The sequence below is a fragment of the Heptranchias perlo genome, chromosome 1, assembly GCF_035084215.1.
Source record: "Heptranchias perlo isolate sHepPer1 chromosome 1, sHepPer1.hap1, whole genome shotgun sequence".
Lineage (NCBI taxonomy): Eukaryota > Metazoa > Chordata > Chondrichthyes > Hexanchiformes > Hexanchidae > Heptranchias > Heptranchias perlo.
This window is the reverse complement of record NC_090325.1, coordinates 56,976,861-56,999,170: the sequence shown is the minus strand read 5'-3', so window position 1 is coordinate 56,999,170 and position 22,310 is coordinate 56,976,861. Positions and strand designations below refer to the sequence as shown.

Here is a 22,310-nt window from a genome sequence, read left to right as displayed (position 1 = left end):
GACTGCTCCTCATTTAACTCCACTATATATCGTTAGAATCACTTAATAAAAATTCACATACCAAAAAAAAACAAATTTATAAACTTGGCTCCAAGAACTCCCTCCATTGTCCCTACCCACCAAAAACAGCACGACACATACTACCAGCCTGCTAAACATCCTAGACTCCGGACTCCACCCTTCTCCCATACTTCAGGATTTGAACTCAACTAGATGACTCCCTATTTTTGGATGCCTTGCAATGAAAAACCCCAGGCCTGACATGTTTTACTCAATGCACATCCCTGAATGAGATTACAAATCCCAGGAGCCACTTCTTGGCTGTGGTTCCAACACATGCACAGAGGAACAAGATTCTTTCTTCATGCAAGATCAGTACAACCACTGCTCAGTAAGACTGGAACTTGCCCAACCAACTTTTCAGCTCTTGAATGTACCCATTATCTTTTGTTGCTTGTTTTAAAACTATTTTAAATGTGCATTAAGAAATAAATGCCGATTCCTTTTTTGAGCTGACAAGATATGCAGTATAAATAAATACTTCTAATGTACCCGTTTGACGAACAGTTTTTTGCAATCTCCTCCATGGTGAATATACACAGATCTCAATATCATTGGTGTAAACCATTTTTAAACCTTGAGAGTACTTCTGATTTTCCACACATTGTGCTGACAACAAAATCCATGTAATAGATTTTTTGGGGAAACATTACATCTGTGCTACACTATTTTGCCTCTTTAATATTTTACAGGATTACTTCATTGTATCTTAATTTCAGTGCCACCATCAGCATGTAAAAACTGACTCTGCCTGCTTGATAATATATCACCAAGCAGAAAATGACGACAACAGCCTGACAGCAGAAGGTATGGCTGTTACCAAGGAGCAACATGGCACCAATCAAGCCACTTCTTGGACAGTAGCAGCAGATGTGCTTTCCAAGCAGTCTAAGATTCGTCACTGCCAGAATAGGTGCAGCTGACTGTGAGGAAAGAGGCAACTTAGGTTGTGGACACATTACCTGAAGATGGTTGCTGACCATAGATGGCATCAGGAATTCTTTGGCAAAGGCTATTCCAACTTCATGCACCACAAAAATGGTCAATGCACTGGACATCTCAATGGCTAGGAAGTATGGTTATTGACAGCGTCCGCACCACCATCTTCATGCAACCTTTGTGGAGACTGATCCCAGAGGAGCAGCAAAAACTGGTCAAGCAGTTAGCAAAGTAACAGAGCCTGGTGGAAATGAGCGAAACGGAATTGGCTCAAATGTCTGACAGTCATCACCAACAGCTGCAATGTGTGATAACAGATGAAATGTAGCAAGCCATTGCTCATGTCACTATATAGGCAGGGCGGGGCAGGTGGCTCAAAAAGAAAGAGGGAGATAAACACTTGGGAAAGGTGGTACTTCCAGGTCTAGGAACGATAAGGAGGGTTGACTGCATTGTAGATAGGCCCACGTTATCAAATCACCAGCAATTAGATACACTAGCATTTTTAAAAAGTAACACCCAATTTATGGACGTTACATCCCAAGCAAAGTTAAAATAAACTATTAACTATTTGCAAAAGGAGACATTTTTAAAAAGGTGGAACATTACACAATTTGCTGATCAAAGTATAAAAATTGTAAAAAGAGAATTAGTCGCTAAAATCGTTGAGGTAGCATAGGCAATATAAAATTGATTTAACCCTGCTGGAGGCTTCCCAAATTAAGTATGCACTTATAAATGCAAAATACCTCAGGTTTATTACCGAAGCCACATGCGAATTGGCATAGAGACAAACAGATCAGGAAAGTAAATATGTGGCTGTAGGATTGGTGTGGGAAAGAGGGTTCCTTTGCATGGGACACTGGCACCAGTACTGGGACAGGAAGAAGCTGTACTGTTGGGACAGGCTGCACCTGAACTAGGCTGGGACCAAGGTCCTAGTGGAAAGGATAAATTGGGCGGTTAATAAGACTGTAAACCGATAAAAGGGGGCCGGGGGGAGGAAAAGGTTCAGGCAAAAATGTTAGTAAAAAAGATAAAACAAGAGTAAGAGATAAGGACCAGAATAAAGTCCAGGCCAGTGTTGTAGAAACCATAAATACTCCAGGTCTGGAAACCAATAAAATAACTGAAATAAACACATTGGGAGTGATAAATAAGGAAAATAATTACCTAAAGTGTTGAAATAAAAGGAACAACTACTAAAGATGCTTTAAACTGCACGTTCAGCAATGTACACAGCATCCAAAATAAAACGGGGGAACTGGAGGTAATAATCCGAAGTGAGGAACCAGATGCAGTAGGAATAACAAACATGACTACATAAAGAACAGGACTGGCAACTAAACATTGCAGGTTATAACTTAATCAGAAAGGATAGAGAAGGAAGGCGGCGAGGGGGGGGATGGAGTAGCTGTACTAATTAGGGATGACATAATGAACATAATGGCAGTAGAAAAAAGGGACATAACTAACAGAAGGATAGAAACAGAATCCATATGGATTGAAATAAAAGATAAGGGATTGATCACATTAATAGGGGTATACTACAAACTATCTAATAGTGGAAAGAAGGTGGAGGAAGAAATATGTAAGCAAATGTGTGAAATCAGTATAGGGTATTGAATAATCATCATGGGAGATTTTAACTACCCCCAAATAAACGGACAAGAAGAGGTGGGTAAAAGGGTACAGGGAATGGAGTTTTCACAATATGTGCAGGACTCATTTCTCACCCAGGATGTAAAAAACCCAAGAGAGGAAGCACTGCTGGATCTAGTAATGGGAAATGAACCAGAACAGATAAGAGAAGTAAGCGTAGGGGAACATCTAGGCAATAACGATCACAACATAATAAGGTTTAAGATAAAGATTGAGAAGGAAATAAGTAAGACAAAGACCAAAGTAATAAATTAGAAAAAAGCTGATTGAGGGGATGAGAATAGAACTAGGAAAAATAAACTGGAAAAACTTACTGACGAACGAAGAAATAGAACAACAGTGGGAAACATTTAAAATGGTGATCAAGAGAGTCCAGGAGAAATATATCCCACTAAAAAGCAAGAACAAACTAGCTAGTAATGATATACCATGGATGAATGAAGAAATATGGGCAAAATTGAAACTAAAGAAAAAGGCATACACTAAGTATGTAGACAACAAAGGAGAGGATGACAAAAGGGAATATGAAAAGGTTAGGAAAGAAGTCAAAAAAATTTAGAAAGGCAAACAGAAACCATGGAATTAAATTATCAAGGAATATAAAAAAGTTTTCTACATACACAAATAACAAAAGAAAAATCAGAATAGGGACAGGGCCACCCGATAAACTCACAGACAATGACACCGAAATGGCAGAAATATTAAATAATTACTTTGCTTCACTGTTTATCAGGGAGACTAATGTGGTGGGCATCACATTAGAAGACGAGATCAAAAAAGATGTAAAGACATTTAAGATAGAAAAGGGGGAGATAATTGATAAACTAATCAAACTTAGAGGATAAAACCCCAGGTTCGGATGGATTGCATCTGCACATACTAAAAGAAGTTAGGGAAGAGAAAGCAGAGGTACTATTACATATATATAATAATTCATTAGAAAAGGGAATCGTTCCAGAGGACTTGCAGACAGTTAATGTGATTCTTGTATTTAAAAAGTCCAGGGAACTATGGACCAATTAGCTTAACATCGGTGCTAGGAAAGATAATGGAATCATACTCGAAGATGTAACAGAGAAACATCTAGAAACCAAAAATATGTTTTCAAAACCAATCGAATTTAGGGTTAGATAGTTTTCCTCCTCTCTGCTCGTATCTTTTGTACTACCCTTGAGATTAAGGGCAATGGAGAAAACTTGTATGGAAAGCTTTATGTCCAGGAAGAGACTGTCCAGCCTCCAGGCAGACGTAATTTCAAGCAGTAATTCAAGAGCTGGTGGTTGACCAGAAAGGTGAACAGATCCATCACCGGAAATTCCCAAATTCTGAACATTTCTAACTAGTGTATTTTCCACTCAATGGGGAGACCTGCCGTACAATATTGACCAAAACCAAATTTCCAAAATATGCCTCGGCCCTTTGTTACTGCTAGGGAAAGCACGCGTTTGGGTGATGGCTATTGCCATAATTCCCTGAAAAAAAGTCTATTTCTTAGATTGTAGGTAGACAGGGTTTGTTATTTTTCTTTTAAATGCTATTGTATACCAATAGCACTATTTTTATTGATATGCCCAATTTTACCAGGAAAAACTCTGAAAAACACTAACTGGCCTGAAGGAATATCTAACCTAAATTGCTCCGAGAAGAAAGTTGGAGACATTCAATGAGATATGCATGCAAGGTGCAGAAAACAAATCTTTTTAACTGGGGAAAAATGAATTTGCACAGATACTGGGGCTTTATACTATGCAGGAATAGAAGATCACATGTAGCACCACCTATCTACAGAAAATATTGATGTGCACAAAATACATAGTTTTCCTAGGACCAAATCAAGCTATGCTTTACTCGTGTGGATATTGGGTAACAGAAAATAATTTGCATTTCAAGATAGCCTCTAAGTTTCTGTTAGGTTTTTTAAAAAAAACTTGTCTGTACCTACCTCTCTAAGAGTGATCTTGGCTACATAAACAACATTGGATCCATCTCTCTTGAAATGAAGATGAGGCTTGTCTTTCAGAATAAAGACAATATCAGCTGGGATGTTGTTTGCCGTTTCATCACCTTCTCTGGGGAATGTGATTTTTGTGCCCTCTTTCCAACCTCTTTTAATAACAACGTTCAGAATCTTGTCCTCAGTCCTTGTGGTTCGGCCATCAGGGTTCAACCGTCTACGTGTGATCTTCATTCTTTTAGTACAACCATGATAGATTTCTTCAAGAGATACTCTAAGTTCATGAATTACAGGAGGATCCTGTACCTTTCTGCGAGTATGGAGGGACTCTGGATGCCGTCGATGAAATCCATTCATTCCACTGAAACCAAAACGGTTAAATGCATTGAAGGGATCATGGTCATCATCATCATCATCAATGTCCATGTCTTCATGACTGAAGCCATTAGCCATTCTGGAGCGTCCTTGAGTACCAAAGAAAATATCAAAAGGACTGGACCCACCAAAGAAGGAAGCAAAGGTAGCATGTGGATCACCATGAAACGTGTAGTGGAACGTGTTACCAGGGCCACCGGTAGAGGCTCCTCCAGCTTTCAGACCTATGAAATAAAAAAAATTAAGACAAATTACAAAAGACAAAAACCCGCATACCTCAGAACTGAATCAGTAAGGAGGTGATGCATATTTGTGTTTTTTCTAGATTCACAACATTTTAGACAGATAGAACAGGCTTATCACACATATCTTTGTACAGGTGCATGGAGCAATACAGAAAATTGTGGAACCTCATCCGTTATGACATTACAGTATAGTTTTGCTATGAAATAAGACTTCAGGACACCCATCAGAAGACTTGCAGCTGAATTTTTAAAATACAGAAATTCCTCTAAACTAGGTAATTTAGGGACCCCTTTAATACTTAATCTACTGCTAAATTTTAATTACCAGCATAAAATTTAGGATATTACATTTGACTGTACAAGTGTTGTTTTACAAAATCCAGAATCTAATTCCGAAGCATGACCTATATTACAAACTAATGCCCAAGAATCAAAATACTTGGTAGAAAAGATTTTGACATCCTCGAATTGAACAATCTGCTTTTCAATCTTTTACAGTTTAGTATTAGATTACAATACTTGTTACCTTGATTAAGAGCATTTTATTTATACCACAAGCTAAGCTCCACAGAATTTGTTAAATGATGAAGGCTCACTATTTTAACAGAAATGTTGGCACCTATATGTGAAAAACAATTGAAGCATCCCTTCAGTCCTTTAAACTGTAAATAAAATAACATGTCCACATGCATGCTACTTGATGATTTTGGATACGGCATGTCAATTGAAGGACAGACCATGTGGTTGAGTCCTTCAGTGGATCTGCTGATCTATTCCCAGTACTTGTGAAGTCCCCAGGGACCATCTGCTCCTACTTTTTATGAGCAGAGTGAAAATATTCCCAGTTTAATGAACACAACTGCTGCACACTGTTGTTGCCAAAGCCACTTGTCCAATTGAATTGTGGTCCGTTGGGTTATTTTGTCAAATCAAATGTATCCCAGAGTGCATTTACCTGGGTCAAATTAATATCTCCCATGAACTATTCAAAATCTTTAACAAAATGCCTATAACTGTGCATAAAAAGTGATGACAATTTCTAGAAAATAAAAATATCACTACACAGCTGAAGTAATAATCCTTGGATTAGGCAACAGCAAACTTGAATATTTACGACAGAATGTACATTCAGTATAAAATACTGAACAGACCCGTCTAAAGCAAATTAACCAATGATTGAAAACAGTGCTTTTCTTAAGGTGTGATCCCTTTCTATGCATTTCTGTTTCACTATTGGCTCAAGCTCTGACCAGCTTAATAAACAGTTGTGTCAAAACTGAACTACTGACATGAACAGATACAATAGCCTGCATTTATATAATGCCTTTAATGTAGTAAATCGTCCCAAGGCACTTCATAGGAACTAAGACTAGATTCAGTATTTTTGCGATATAAAGTCAAATTACATCCAGCAGAGATGGATTTCTTAAAAATAGAATCTCATTTTGTCTTTCTTTCACCAATTTTCTCTTCTCCCCTTCTTTTGAATTTATGGACACTTCGATGGGACACCAAGTTGACTCGGGACAGTAAACGTGTTTCTAAACTATTCTCCCATGGGAGCATACAGCCCAATTCACCTGCCGTCAGTAACTGTTTACTTGCCAGAAGGTGATCAGGAGTGAGAACCCTGGCTGATTTTCCCTTCCCTCACCAGGGTGCCGAGGTTAACTGTAGCATTCTAGGAGGTGAGGAGAGAGTGACTGCCCATGACATCAAGGTAGCATTTGACCAAGTGTGGCACCAAGGAGCCCTAGTAAAACTGAAGTTAATGGCGGGGGGGGGGGGGGGGGGGAGGAGGAAGAGAGAATCTCTAAAGTGGCTGGAGTCATACTTGGCACAAGGGAAGATGGTTGTGGTTGTTAGAGTCCAATCAACTCAGCCCCTGGACATTACTGCAGGAATTCCTCAAGATAGCATCCTATGCCCAACTATCTTCAGCTGTTTCATCAATGGACCCCACCCCGCCCACAATCATAAGGTCAGAAGTGGGACTGTTTGGAAATGATTGCATAGTGTTTAGTTCGATTCGCAATTCCTCAGATACTGAAGTAGTCCACACCCATATGCAGCAAGATTTGGGCAACATCCAGACTTGGGCTGGTAAGTGACTAGTACCATTCACACCATGCATGTGCCAGGTAATGTCCATCTCCAACAAGAAATTCTAACCACCTCCCTATGACATTCAATGGCATTACCATTGCTGAATCCCCCAACATCCTGGGGGTCACCATTGACCAGAAACTCAACTGGACCAGCCACATAAATGCTGTGGCTTTTAGATGAGGTCAGAGGCTGGGTATTTTGAAATGTGGCTCACCTTCTGACTCCCCAAAGTTTCTCCACCACTCACAAAGCACAAGTCAGGAGCATGATGGAATACGCTCCAACTTGCCTGGATGGATGCAGCTGCAACAGCACAAGAAGCTCAACACCATTCAGGACACAGCCATCCACTAGCTTAAACATCCACCACCTCCACCGTGACTGCAGTATGCACTATCTACCAGATGTACCGCAGCAATTTACCAAGGCTTTTTCGACAGCACCTCCCAAACCCATGAATTCCACCACCTAGAAAGACAAGGGCAGCACGTGCATGGGAACACCATCACCTTCAGATCGCACACCATCCCAAACTTGGACATAATCGTTCCTTCATCGTCCCTGGATCAAAATCCTGAAACTTCCTACCTAACAGCACTATGGGTGTACCTTCATCACAAGGACTGCAGCGGTTCAAGGTGCAGGTTCACCACCATCGTCTCAAGTGCAACTAGGAATGAGAGATAAATGCCAGCCTTGCTAGCGACACTCGTACTTCAAGAATTAATTTTTTTAAATTCCAAGGACTATTCAGGCTCAGGTCAGCTAATTCCGCACAGAACCTATAATGTTCCTGGTAGAATGGCTCAGCTACATACTACCATAATCATTTGAACCACTTTGTTAAACTTCCCTATAAACTTCAGGATTATATATCTGAAGTTGCTAAGTGAAAATAGGGACAAATTCTAGTCAGCAGAGAGATGTCAGTGAACAAAAACAACAATTTGCATTATATAGGTCCCGAATCCACTACTTCAAAAATGAACGTTTCTGCGTTTAAAAAAAAATCTTTCATTTAATTGTTTTAGGTTAAAAATTAAAATTTCTATCACAATAAATTTTAGCTTTTTTTTGTCTGTTTCAAATGTGCTTTTCATGATTCTTTTCCCTTGATATTATATTTCTTCATTAATTTTAAACTTATCTGCTGTCCCTTATAGGACTTCTCACATTCACAGAAATCACATAAGTACCTAAAAATTCAATACAAACTGACAGGTTAACAAGATAGCTATTGAAGCCAAACATTACCAACTACCAACTTTTTTAAACACAATCACCAAATGATTTCTTCCATTGTGTCTCTGCACTCTTGGGAGGGGGGGGGGATGGAGGAGGTTAAAAACAAACATTATCATGCACACTTTCAAAATAAAGATGTTTTCCACATGATATCTCCTCTCAAAATTAGCTTTTCATATTTGTCACAGAGCAGAACAGGAATTTCCACAGACACTCAATCTTGAAGGCTCGTTAGCAGGCACATGAACCCCTGTTCAGCTAATTCCCACCATTGATGAGCTGGCTGAAACTGACACTCCCTCTCCAGGGATAAGTCCAATGTGTAAAACACTGGGATTCAAACTTGGGTCTTGGATGTCAGTCTAACATTCTAGTGTTTCTGTTACTGCTTGAACACTTAAGTGAAAGAATGCAGCAGCACTTCAATACAACTCATTTTTTAAACCTCAATTACACTTCTACAATTCATCAAGGGAAATTTGATGATTCAGATTCAAATACTGGCCTAGAAACCTGGCCAACTAATGTCAGCAAGAGGTTTGGTCAGATATGAGCATCTCTCCGGTTTCCACCAAGCCTGAAGTATTAGAATTTCTCAAGTGCAAGACAGAATTCTAATTGAGGTGTATGTATTCTATCCCTTCTTTCCCCTGTAGAAAACAAGAGTCCTTTGCGACTAAATTAATTCCTAACAGTACTCATTCCACTTAAAAAAATGTTTTAAACATTTTGGTATTGTTTACTTAAAACACCTCAGGTGGTACAAATCTGATGTACACGTACAAAGATTGCCAATATGTGATCTCAACAACCAATGCTGCATTATATTAGCAGAAATGCTTCCACAACCTAAATTGCAGTTTGTGCTCCTGTAGAATTTAACCATTTATATTATAGGGCATTTTTTTTTATTACAACAATTTGCATTTGCATCTAAGGAACTTCACAGAGATGTATGAAAAGTGGATGCCGAGCCAAAGGAGGAGAGATTAAAAAAATTGACCTCTGAAGCTCCTTGGAACATCTTGGCAAGAGGTGGGATTTAATGAGGATCTTAAAAGAGGAGAGGGAGGTTGACTTGCAATGGGGTTTTACGGAGGAATTCTAGAACATAGGAGTTAGGCAGTTGAAGAGATGGCTGCCAATGGTGAAGTGAATTGAGAGTGCAGAAGAGGCCAGAGTCAGAGGGATCTGAGGGTGTGGGAGTTGTTGTAAAGCTGGAGGTTGGAGAATTGGAGGCATGAGGCCATGGAAGGATTTAAACACAGGGATAAGAATTTTAAAATGGAGGCACTGAAGAACTAGCAATCAATATAGGCGAGCGAGGACAGGAGTGATGGGCAAGTGGGGCCAGGTGTGGGATTTGATACGTGAAGAGTTTTGCATAAGATGAAGTTTATGTAAGGTGGAGGACGGGAAGCCACCCAACAGTGGACTGGAGTACTTTGAGTCTGGATGTAGATGAGGGTTTCAGCAGCAGATGCACTGATGCAGAGATGGAAGTAGGCAGTTTTCAAGAGGGAGAATAAAGGGTCACAAGCTCAGCTTACGGTTGAACAGGACACAGATAAAGTGAACAGTCTGGTTCAGCCTAAAACAACGGCCAGAGAGAAGGATGGAATCAGTAATGAAGGTATGGAGTTTGTACTGGGGGCAAAGACAATGGATTTAACCCTCCCGATGTATAGCTGGTGAAAATTGTGGCTCATCTAAGACTGGATGTTGCATCACAACAAGCACAGAGAATGTTGTTCACAACTTTGGTTAGGGTCGTTTCACTACTGTGACAGCAAAAGAAATTATACCCAGAGTTGCAGAGCCATATCGGTGACTGTTTTTCTGGAACCGACACCTTCCCCATTGACCAGGAAAGGTTTATATGGATCAATGACAGCAAAACCACTGTGCTAGTCGGTATGGGCTGGGTATGAATCCTTCAACAGCTAAGCTCACTAGCAAAAAACATGTCTGCTACTTTGGATCGGTATTGCCAACAGCACGAATCAAAGCACCATTTTCTGTTGGCATGCACAAATGGCATCCTACCCATTTTGTACTTCAATATTTCCCCATCTTGTCTTCTCTTTTATCTTCAATTTTCCCATCCAATTAATCTAGGTCAGGTTTCTTGTATCCCTCTAAAATGTTCTCTTTTTCAGCCCAACATTTTGTTTTTGATTTTCTTTCCTTTCTTTATTCTGGCTGTGAACCTAATTATGTTATGATTCAAATCAAAATGTGGCAAATGGCATTAAATGAAAACAAGGGCAAGGTAATGCATGTATAGCCAGAGGGAGAGTGTGCACATTCCATGAAGTTGTAACCAGTCTGTACAAGACACTGGTATTGCCAAACCTGGAGTATGGTGTACAATTCTGGTCACTGTAGTACAACAAGGACATCCAGGAAGCACAAGAAAGGGCAATCAAACTGATACCTAGCTTAAGGGATCTGAGCTATAAGCCTGGGAATGTTTACACTGTAGAAGAGAAGGTTCGGGGGAGGTATTATTCAGGCATTCAAGATTCTTAAGGGAGCAGATAAGCTGAACCTTGAAAACACATTTGGAATTGTCAACATGTCTAGAACCAAGAGACACAGGCTCAGGCTTACACAAGGAAAAGTGTCTCGATAGTTTAGATTTAACTATGCAGAGGGTGGTGAAGGTGTGGAATGCACTGTCCAAGGAGGCAGGTAATCTGAAAAAATTTAAGGGGGAAAACAGATAGCTATTTGAGGGAGTGAGTAATTGAGAGATATTAATTTTTGAGACTGGCCTGGATCTGGGACAGGCGAGATGGGACTTCAGAGTTTTCTGGTCCTATATTTTCTCATGTTCCTATCACTTGCCTCTAAACTTTCTTCTAACCTGAAAGCCATTCATTTGTCTCAGTTCATTGCCCAGAATTAGGTCTGGTACTACATCTTTCCTCGTTGGACTTGCAACACACTGGCTTACAAAACACTTTTGAATGCATTTTAGGAACCCTTCCCCTTTATGACCATCAATGTTTAGTGCTATCCCAGGCTACCTCTGGATAGTTAAGATGACATTACTACAGCCCTATCACTCCTGCAAACCTCATTGAATTGGCTACAAAATCAATTATTTATCTTGTACAAGCCTAATTATAAAGTGCTATTATTTGGCCATGGAAGGCATCAGAGCCCACCATCAGTCCTCACCCCTATAATTTCCAGAAAAGGTCACTGAGTAGTGATCAAGAATGGAAACCCTGGTTAATTTCTCCACTCAGGGCACTAAGACAAATTATACTGCCTCTTTGCCAGCATGCCCGACATAGCTAACTCAAAACAACTTAACTAAGGATCAAATCTGAATCCTTCTTGCTCTCTACATGGTCTCTTGGTACATTACATGTGTACTTAACAACTGAACACTTGATTCTTTTATTAATGCACTTCAACACTGACTGACATGGGACTACTCAAAAAAGATAATCATCCATTCAATGTAATCATATATTTATACCTATCATCTCAACTTTTGTTTACTGGTAACTAGATTATGCAAACTTCAGAAATCACATTCTGATTTATTGTTGGCCCCAGTCCAGGTATTACACAAACTAAAATGGAAAATTGTAGTCAATGTCTGATATGGAAAAAAAACTGCTCCATTATGAAAAGGATTTGTGGAGGCGTTTTCCAGGCAGTTATCTCTTGGAGGGGTTCAAATGACATAAATAGAACCATAGAAAAGATACAGCACAGAAGGGGGCCATTCGGCCCATCCTGTCCGCGCCGGCTCGAACAACCACCAGGTACCTATTCTAATCCTACCTTCCAGCACCCGGTCCATAGTCCTGCAGCTTACAGCACTTTAGGTGCAGGTCCAGGTACTTTTTAGAAAGCATTGAGGGTCCCTGCCTCGACCACCAATTCGGGCAGCACATTCCATACACCCACCACACTCTGGATAAAAAAGTTTTTCCTCATGTCCCCTCTAATCCTTCCGCCAATCAGCTTAAATCTATGTCTTCTAGTTCTTCAACTCTCTGCTAGGGGAAACAGGTGCTTCCTGTCTACTCTATCTGGGCCCCTCATAATTTTGTACACCTCAATCAAGTCTCCCCTCAGCCTCCTCTGCTCCAAGGAAAACAACCCCAGCCTCTCCAATCTCTCCTCGTAGCTGCAATTTTCAAGCCCTGGAACACTCTTGTAAATCTTCTCTGCACTCTCTCCAGAGCAATTATGTCCTTCCTGTAATGTGGTGACCAGAACTGCGCACAATACTCCAGCTGTGGCCTTACCAATGTTTTATACAGTTCCATCATTACATCCCTGCTTTTGTATTCTATACCTCTGCTAATAACAGAGCGTTCCGTATGCCTTCTTCAGAACCTTATCTACCTGTACTGCCATCTTCAGAGACCGTGCACATGCACTCCAAGGTCTCTCACTTCCTCTGCCCCTCTCAATATATTCCCGTTTACTGCGTATTCCCTTTTACTGTTTGCCCTCCCTAAGTGCATTACTCACACTTCTCCGGGTTGAACTCCATTTGCCACTTTTCCGCCCACTCCACCAACCCACTGATATCTTCTTGGAGTCTACAGCTATCCTCTTCACTATCAACGACACGGTCAATTTTTGTGTTGTCTGCAAATTTGCCAATCATACCCCCTACATTCAAGTAGGGGTACTGTGAGCAGTTCTGGGCACCACACCCTCGGAAAGACATATTGGCCTTGGATGGAGTGCAGTGTAGGTTTACTAGAATGATACCTGGACTTCAAGGGTTAAGTTACGAGGAGAGATTACACAAATTGGGGTTGTATTCTCTGGAGTTTCGAAGGTTAAGGGGTGATCTGATCGAAGTTTATAAGTTATGAAGGGGAACGGATAGGGTGGATAGAGAGAAACTATTTCCGCTGGTTGGGGATTCTAGGAGTAGGGGGCACAGTCTAAAAATTAGAGCCAGACCTTTCAGGAGTGAGATTAGAAAACATTTCTACACACAAAGGGTGGTAGAAGTTTGGAACTCTCTTCCGCAAATGGCAATTGATACTAGCTCAATTGCTAAATTTAAATCTGAGATAGATAGCTTTTTGGCAACCAAAGGTATTAAGGGATATGGGCCAAAGGCAGGTATATGGAGTTAGATCACAGATCAGCCATGATCTTATCAAATGGCAGAGCAGGCACGAGGGGCTGAATGGCCTACTCCTGTTCCTATGTTCCTAAGTCCAAATCATTAATATATACCACAAACAGCAATGGACCCAACACTGAGCCCTGTGGCACACCACTGGAAACGGATTTCCATTCGCAAAGACATCCATTGACTTTTACCCTTTGTTTCCTGTTACTGAGCCAATTTTGGATCCAATTCGCCACATTTCCCTGTATCCCATGGGCTTTTACCTTTCTGACCAGTCTGCCATGTGGGACCTTGTCAAATGCCTTACTAAAATCCATGTAGACAACATCCACTGCACTATCCTCCTTGTCACTTCCTCAAAGAATTTAATCAGATTTGTAAGGCATGACCTTCCCTGAACAAATCCATGCTGACTATCCCTGATTAAACCATGCCTTTCCAAGTGACAGTTTATCCTATCTCTCAGTATTGATTCTAATAGTTTGCCCACCACCGAGGTAAGAATGACCGGCCTATAATTGTTTGGCCTTTCCCTCGTACCCTTTTTAAACAATGATATTACGTTTGCAGTCTTCCAGTCCCCCGGTACCTTCCCTGTATCTAGTGAGGATTGGAAAATGATCCTCAGAGCATCCGCTATTTCCTCCCCGGCTTCCTTCAATAGCCTAGGAAACAATCCATCCGGCCCTGGTGACTTATCAACTTTCAAGGATTCCAGTCCCTCTAGTACTTCCTTTCTCATTATGTTTACCTTATCCAATATTTCATAACTCTCCTCTAACTACTACGTCCGGATCATCCCTTTCCTTTGTGAATAAGGAGACAAAATATTCATTTAAAACCCTACCCACATCCTCTGCTTCTATACACTAGTTACCCTTATCATCCCTGATAGGTCCCACCTTTTCCTTAGCTATCCTCTTGTTCTTAATGTACTGATAAAACATCTTTGGGTTTTCTTTAATCTTACTAGCTAATATGTTTTCATGCCCTCTCTTTGCTCTCCTTATTTCCATCATCCCTGTACTTTCTATACTCCTCTAGGCTTTCTGGAGTATTTAGTTTTCTGTGACAGTCATAAGCTTCCCTTTTCTGCTTTATCTTGCCCGTATACTTCTAGACAACCAGGGGGCTTGAAATTTGGCAGTGCCACCCTTTTTCTTTGAGGGGACATGTCTGCATGGTACCCGTAGAATTTCACTTTTTAGTGCGTCCCACAGGCTTGCCACTGATTTCTCCTCAAGTAGATGCGTCCAGTCCACTTCTGCCAAATCACCTCTTAGTTCTGTAAAATTTGCCTTCCCCCAATTTAAAACGTATACTCCGGATTTAACTCTGTCCTTTTCCATAATAATACTAAAACTAACTGAATTGTGGTTACTATCCCCATGATGGTCACCCACTGTCATTTCACCCACTTGCCCATCTTCATTTCCCAGGACTAAATCTAGAATTGCATCCCCTCTTGTTGGGCTTGTCACGTACTGGCTAAAAAAGTTCTCCTGGACACCGATCAAGAGTTTTGCGTCCTCTGTGCCCCTCACAGTTTGAATCCCAGTTGATATTAGGGTAGTTGAAGTCCCCTACTATTATTGCTCTCTTACTTTTGCACTCAGAAATTTGCCTACATATTTGTTCTATCTCCCTTTCGCTATTCGGGGGCCTATAGTACACTTCTAGTAGTGTAACTGCCCCTTCTTTTTTATTTTATATGGCCTCAATTGATGATCCATTTAGCATATTATCCCATCTCATAACTGTAATTGATTCTTTAACCAATAATGCTACCCCTCCTTTTTTTTAAAATCACCCATTCTATCCTGCCTTAAAAACTCTATATCCAGGGATATTGAGCTGCCAATTATCCCCCCTCTTTAAGCCAGGTTTCCGTTATAGCAATGATATCATGCTGCCATCTGTCTATCTGTGCCCGTAGCTCATCTACATTGTAATATTCTTTGCATTGAAGTATATACCCTCTAACCCTGTCAAATTCCTGTGCTGAACACTATTTAACCTTTGCTTCTTTTGCCTTTCTGAGTCACTAACTACATCACTAACTGTTTTCTATTTCCTGGTCTGAATTTGTCCTATCTGTACCTGCCCTTTGGTTCCTCCTGCCAATAACAAAGCTCTCAATGAAAAGGCTGCCTAAAAAAAGTGCAGAGTGTCCATTATTCTCTACATCAGAGACAGATTGCCGCTGCCAAAACTTCAAAATACACATTTCCATATAATTTTAACAGCATATTTGTTTAATATCTTTATCAAAGGATTTCTTTCCCCTTTTCTTAAATTTTTTTTATTCGTTCATGGGATGTGGGCGTCGCTGGCGAGGCCGGCATTTATTGCCCATCCCTAATTGCCCTTGAGAAGGTGGTGGTCTTCATTTTTCCTGCTCAGTATCCACTTTACTGCCTTAAATGCTTAGACATTTCTTTACATGAGGACTGCTATAACTATATCATCAAGTATAGACATTAACTTTCAGACAATCCAAATTTCAGGTGGGTTGCTTCATCAGGCAAAACCAACATGATAACGAAAGCTGGCATCCGCATGTTGTGACTGAAGTTTGATGTTAAAGAAACATGAATGCTGTCTTACTGCTGGACTGACTCCATTTTAAAAACCTACATGCTAAACAATATGCTACAGCCAAATACCCCCTATGTAGGGTTGAGTATAGTATAATAATGCATCAGTTGTGAAATATCCCACTTGAACAGATTGGTTATAATGTTGGTACAAGGATACCTGTTTATATAGTTTTGTATTCTTTCTAATCATCCTCCACCCTTAACCGCCAAAAAAACTGTTATACTTCAGCATTGTTGTGTGATTTCAGGCAGTATTTTCTCCCCTCGCCATAAAAACTGACATTTAACTAGAATTATAACAATCTAGGAAGAGTATTAAAAACTACCTTCCACTTGGTTACATTCAGCAGGCATTATAAGGCTGCAATAAACTCAAAACAGTTTTGGACAATATTAAGTCATGACAGCAAAGCTCGAGCGATAGTGCTGATGTGGGACTGAGAAAATGTATATGGTGGGTATATGAAATTTTTGTAACATATCCACTTGAATTGTGAAAATACACTGTAGTACAATAGTTCTCCCATTTCAAACTCTGGGCTGTATCAGGAAATAGTGTTTTGTTCCACATAAAAATCAAGGAGGTTCTAGATCTGTCAATGGTGATGGCAATGGCGGTGTGGCCCTGGTCAACAAATACCACCTTGGTTAGCCCTCTATTCTTCTGAACATCTCACCTTGTTCTACCCCGCTCACCTCTCCTTTAAAATCTGCGTTCTTTACTGTCCACCCAAACCCCATGCCAAGTTTTTCGGAGATATCCTCAATCATTTTCTCCGTCGGCCTCTGCAATGAGCAACTTCTCATCCTTGTTGATTTCAATCTCCATCTCACCTGGCCCTCTTTCCCCGAGTTATCGGGCACTTCTGACCTCCCTTATCCTCTCCTACCCATATTCACGCCCACTCCCTTGATTTTCCCATCTTACATGGCCTCTTTATTCCCCTTAATATATATTTACTTTATTGGCTGTGAAGCACTTTGGGACGTCCTGAGGTTGTGAAAGGCACTATACAAATGCAAGTTAATTCATTGTCTCGATCACAGATAAGGCCATCTCTGTTCACTTCCTTGTATCCCTCACTCACATCTCCTTTCCAACCCCATTTCCTTCAGTGTCTGCTTCTGGAACAAAACTCTTCCCCCAAATCACTTACTGACACTTTCAAACTCCCAACAGTCTAGCCTTTGGCCCTCCATTCACTACAATACTTTTGCAGCTATCGATCTGTTTAATCACAACCTCATATCTGCCTCTGATACCCTTGTCCCCAGCAAAACCCTTATACCCTGGTCGTTCCCCCTGGTGTGGCCTCCATCGTCGTTCCCTTAAGTCTAAGGGGCACAGACAAACATATGGCGCACAACTGTTTTAGCCAGATCTGGCTGGACCACATCAAACAGCATGGGGCTCCAATGCCAAACTGCTCACTACTCCGGGATAATTTTGGAATGAAAAGATAACCCCCTGCTTCTTTTCTCCACTGCCAACTTTCTCCTTAAACCATTCTCCCCACCTCTTCCAACAAGCGCGAGGAGCTCAGCGACTTCTTAGTCACTAAGATCGCAACCATTCATTCAGCAGCCTCTGCCGCAACTCTCCCTTCCCCAAGCCTAATTTCCCCCCGCCCTAGCATCTTTCTCTAGTTTCCCTCCTACGTCTCCTCATGCTCTCTCTGAGTTCATCGTGTCAACAAGACCCACATCCTGCTCTTGCGACCCTATCCCCACTAAGCTGCTAATCGTCCAACTTCCCTTCCTGGCCCTCAAGCTAGCTGATGTTGTAAACCGTCCACCCCCCCACAATTCTAATCTGCCATCAATAGGTCCTTCCTCAAAAATCACACCCTTAACACCTCCTGCCCTATCTCCAACTTCCCTTTCCTCTCCAAAATCTTTGAACGTGTTGTTGCCTCCCAAATTTGTGCCCATTTTCTCCCCAACTCCATGTTTGAACCTCTCCAATGCCACTGCCCTGAAACAGTCCTAATCAAAGTTAAAAATAACATCCTCTGTGACTGCGGCGCTCTAATTCTTCTCAATCTCTTTGCAGCCTTTGACATGTTTGACCACACAAACTTCCTCCAATGCCTCACTTTTGTTGCCAGCTGAGTGGAAATGCCCTTTACTGGTTCCATTCTTACCAATCCAGTGGTAGCCAGAGAATCTCCTGCATTGAATTCTCTTCCCACCTCTGCACCATTACCTCAAGGATCTATCCTTGTCCCCTCCTATTTCTTATCTACATGCTGAGCCTCGGCGACATCATCCAAAGACACGATGTCAGGTTCCGCATGTACGCTGACAACACCCAGCTCTACCACACCACCACATCTCGGCCCCTCCACTACCTTGGACGTCAGATTGCTTGTCCGATATTCAGTTTTGGATGAGCCGCAATTTCCTCCAATTAAACATCGGGAAGACCAAAGTCATTGTCTTTGGCTGCCGCCACAAACTCCATTCCCACACCACCTATTCCATCCCCCTCACTGGCCACTGTCTCAGGCTGAAGCACACTGTTCGCAACCTTGGTGTCCTATTTGACCCGGAGCCGAACTTCCGACTCCATATCCCCTCCGTCACAAAGTCCACCTACTGCCACCTCTGCGTACCTGCCTCAGCTTAACTGCTGTTGAAATGCTCACCCACGCTTTTGTTACCTCCAGACTCGCCTATTCCAATACTCTCCTGGCTGACGTCCCATCATCCACAATCCATAAACTTCTGCTCATCCAAAACTCTGCTGTCCATATCCTAACCAGCACCAAGTCTTGCTTATCCATCACCCCTGTGCTCAGTGACCTATATTGGTTCCCGGTCCACCAACACCTTGATTTTAAAAGTCTCATCTTCATGTTCAAATTGCTCCATGACCTCGCCCGTCCCCATCTCTGTAATCTTCTCCAGTCCTACAACCCTTCAAGAACTCTGCATTCCTCCAACTCTGGCCTCTTGTGCATCATCCACTCCCATTGCCCCACCATTGGCAGCCGTGCCTTCAGCCGTATAGGCCCTAAGCTTTGGAATTCCCTCTATAAACCTCTCTGCCTTTAAGACGCTCCTTAAAATCAGCTCTTTGACCAAACTTTTGGTCACCTGTCCTAATATCTCCTTTTGTGGCTCGGTGTCAAATTTTATTTGATAACGCTCCTTCTACGTTAAAAGCGTTATATAAATGCAAGTTGTTGATTACGCTCCTGTGTCGCACCTTGGGTGGTTTTCCTACGTTAAAGGAGCTATATAAATGTAAGTCGTTGTTGTAATGGCGGAGCACTTTACGGAAGATCACATAAGAGGTATGTCATTGCAGTAAGCACATTAGCTTAAGTGCAATTTTTTCCTATATTGGTCCCAATATGTTACGCAAGCCTAGTGTCAACAATGAGCAATGTTTAGTGTCATTAAATCCCGAGAGCCGAAACCTGAATACAGAGTTTTTAAAAAAAATTAACTTTCCATGGAGTTTCATTATTGCGGTTTGTATTTTCCATTATAAATCATCAATTGCCAGGGCATCTACATTTGTACAACTTTGCACTTTATACATTTGATTTCACAAGATATTTATGGATAAGAAAGGCCATTTGACCTATTTTAGTTCAAGTATCCAAAAAATCTCTAACGTCCCATCAATGTGGCATCCAATTATTTTGCATACGATTCCATGGTTTTTGCCTCCTTGCTCTATCTGGAAGCATTCCATGACTAACCAATCTTTGTGAAGAACTTCTTAATATCAGTCCTAAATTTGTCTTTTACTGGTTTGAATCTGTGCCCCCTTATTGTACTTGCAATTTAGTTCAAAGTAATTTTCCAGATTTACCTTTTCCATACATTTACTATCATATGCCTCAATTTTTAAAAAAAATCACTTCTCAGATGCCTCCTTTCAAGGCTTAAAAGTTCAAGGTTCTTCAGTCTTTCCTCATAAATCAGACCCCTAACATTAGGAATCAACTTTGTGGCTCTTCTCTGCGCTGCTCCAATGCTTGAATGCCTCTGCCGTGTTTCAGTGACCAGAACTGGATATGGAACTTAAGGTATGGCCTGACTATACACTTTGAGCATGACTTCCTCTGACTACAACAAGGCAAAGAAAGGCATGCTCAATGATATAGATAATGCTTGCATTTGCATTGTTAATTGCTGCTCTGCAGGGGTCAGCCATGGCAGCTAGGAAACAAGTTTATCAATATTTGGGTAAAATCTCTTCAACCAACTAGTGAAGCACAAACATTATTATTCAAAGAGTTACATCCTATTGATAAAAAGACAGGCTTGCTTAAATATGGCATATTGGGTGAGGGGTCTGATAAAAATAAAGGACTGTCCACCAGATATTTTTAAATTCTGCAAAAGGAAAAGCAACTAAAGGTGAGGAACATAAAGCAACTAAATTAATATGGATCACTATAGTCACAACTGGTTGCTCACATTACTTTCCCAATTAACTGTTCACATAGCGCTGACCAAGGAAAGGTCACGGTGGTTTGATTGGACACCACACATCACTGCTTGTTTATTTAGTTCATCACTGCAGATTAGACAAATCATATATGAATAAAGGCTGATAATTAATAGAATAGTTCAAGCAGCAACCTACTACTCTCAAATATAACGTCGGACGCAAGAGTGACTTCCCTCAAACACAGAGGCTCTATCAAACTGCTTACATTGCTTTTTAAAGTTAATTAGCAGCAACTTCATTATTGTGAGTCCATATCATATATTGATTACACTGAACCCCCCCCCCCCTTCAAAATTAAGGCGGGGAAGAATAACTTCCATTTGTACGGAACTGGATGTAGGCATCGTAAACAAAAAACTAAACGGAAGTTCAGAAAAATAAACTGCATTCATCAAGAACTGTTGGAAGAATGTATCTGTATTAGGCCAATGTCTGCAAAGCCTCTCACTTTTACACTAAATATCTTCTGCAATCGATTGCAACATTTATCTATCACGCACAAATCGTGAATCCCAGCGGCCGCTCCCCGAGAATCGGTGCATGCAGGAAGACGGGGGAGACCAGCTCCAAGGACACTCACCTTCTTCCCCATATTGATCGTAAATGGATCTCTTCTTGGGGTCACTTAGCACTTCGTAAGCCTCGGCCACCTCTTTAAATTTCTCCTCGGCGTTGGGCTCTTTGTTTTTATCCGGGTGAAACTTCAAGGCCATTTTCCTGTAAGCTTTTTTAATTTCATCTTCATTGGCTTCAGAGCTGATGCCGAGGATGTTATAATAATTTTTACCCATGATTTTTCGGAAACGTTGACCTGAATCCCCACCAGACGGCAGCGATTTTTCTGAAACAGGAAAAAAAGTACATAATGTATATATATATATATATATATGGTATATATACTTGTATGGACACATCTAGATTATTACACAAAAAAACACAAGTGACAAGCTCTGTCCGGTGACCGCTCATGATAAATTCGAAACTCGCATTAAAACTCTCATTTAAAATTGAAATATTTCAAGCCTAATCCCCCGAATTCATTACCGTTAAATATATATATTTTTCCCCCTACTTTAAACCAACACGTCAACCAGAACTACGCTCCGGTGCCACCTAACTTGATAGCTGCTAAAGTGCCCGGTTGGAGCCACATAAGCCCCGCCCATTAATGCGTTGATTGGTCTGTTTGTGTTATCACCGCCCTGTAATTTGTTATATTTGGAAACCCACCCACCGTTCTTCAGAGATGATTGGTTAGTAATGATGTCGATCATCCAATATTTAAAAAAAATCGACAGTTATCAAGTTAGGATGATCCGGCGGCTGTGAGGGGTGACTCATGAGATGGAATTAGAGAGGAGCGCGCGGGGGGGGGGAGCAGAGAAACTTCGAGAAACATTCCGTCAGCGGTAGATGGCATCGCTTCCGGTCCGAATCCAGACTACGTTATGAAAGGACGAGACAGCTAGAAAACCATTCGCTGGAATTAGGATCGTTTTTCGTGGCTCCAGTTGGACTAGAGGAG

The 22,310-nt window shown here is 41.1% G+C and overlaps 1 protein-coding gene across 5 annotated transcripts in view; it reads right to left on the bottom strand.

Annotated features, from left to right (window-relative positions):
• dnajb5 (DnaJ heat shock protein family (Hsp40) member B5) overlaps nt 1-21,926 on the bottom strand; it is a 51,499-nt gene extending 29,573 nt beyond the window's left edge. For 4 of the 5 annotated variants that reach the window (XR_010963074.1, XM_067985339.1, XM_067985340.1 and 1 more), the window contains exons 1-3: nt 21,830-21,920; nt 21,366-21,626; nt 4,604-5,214 (exon numbers count right to left, since the gene is read on the bottom strand). Coding sequence is in view for 4 of the 5 variants with exons in the window: in XM_067985339.1 (XP_067841440.1) it covers nt 4,604-5,214; nt 21,366-21,576 (822 nt within the window). In the remaining variant the exon portion in view is untranslated. Of the gene's footprint in view, nt 1-4,603; nt 5,215-21,365; nt 21,627-21,829 lie in introns of all 5 variants that reach the window. The other variant, XM_067985338.1, reaches the window with a different exon arrangement.
• Nucleotides 21,927-22,310: the final 384 nt, after the last annotated feature.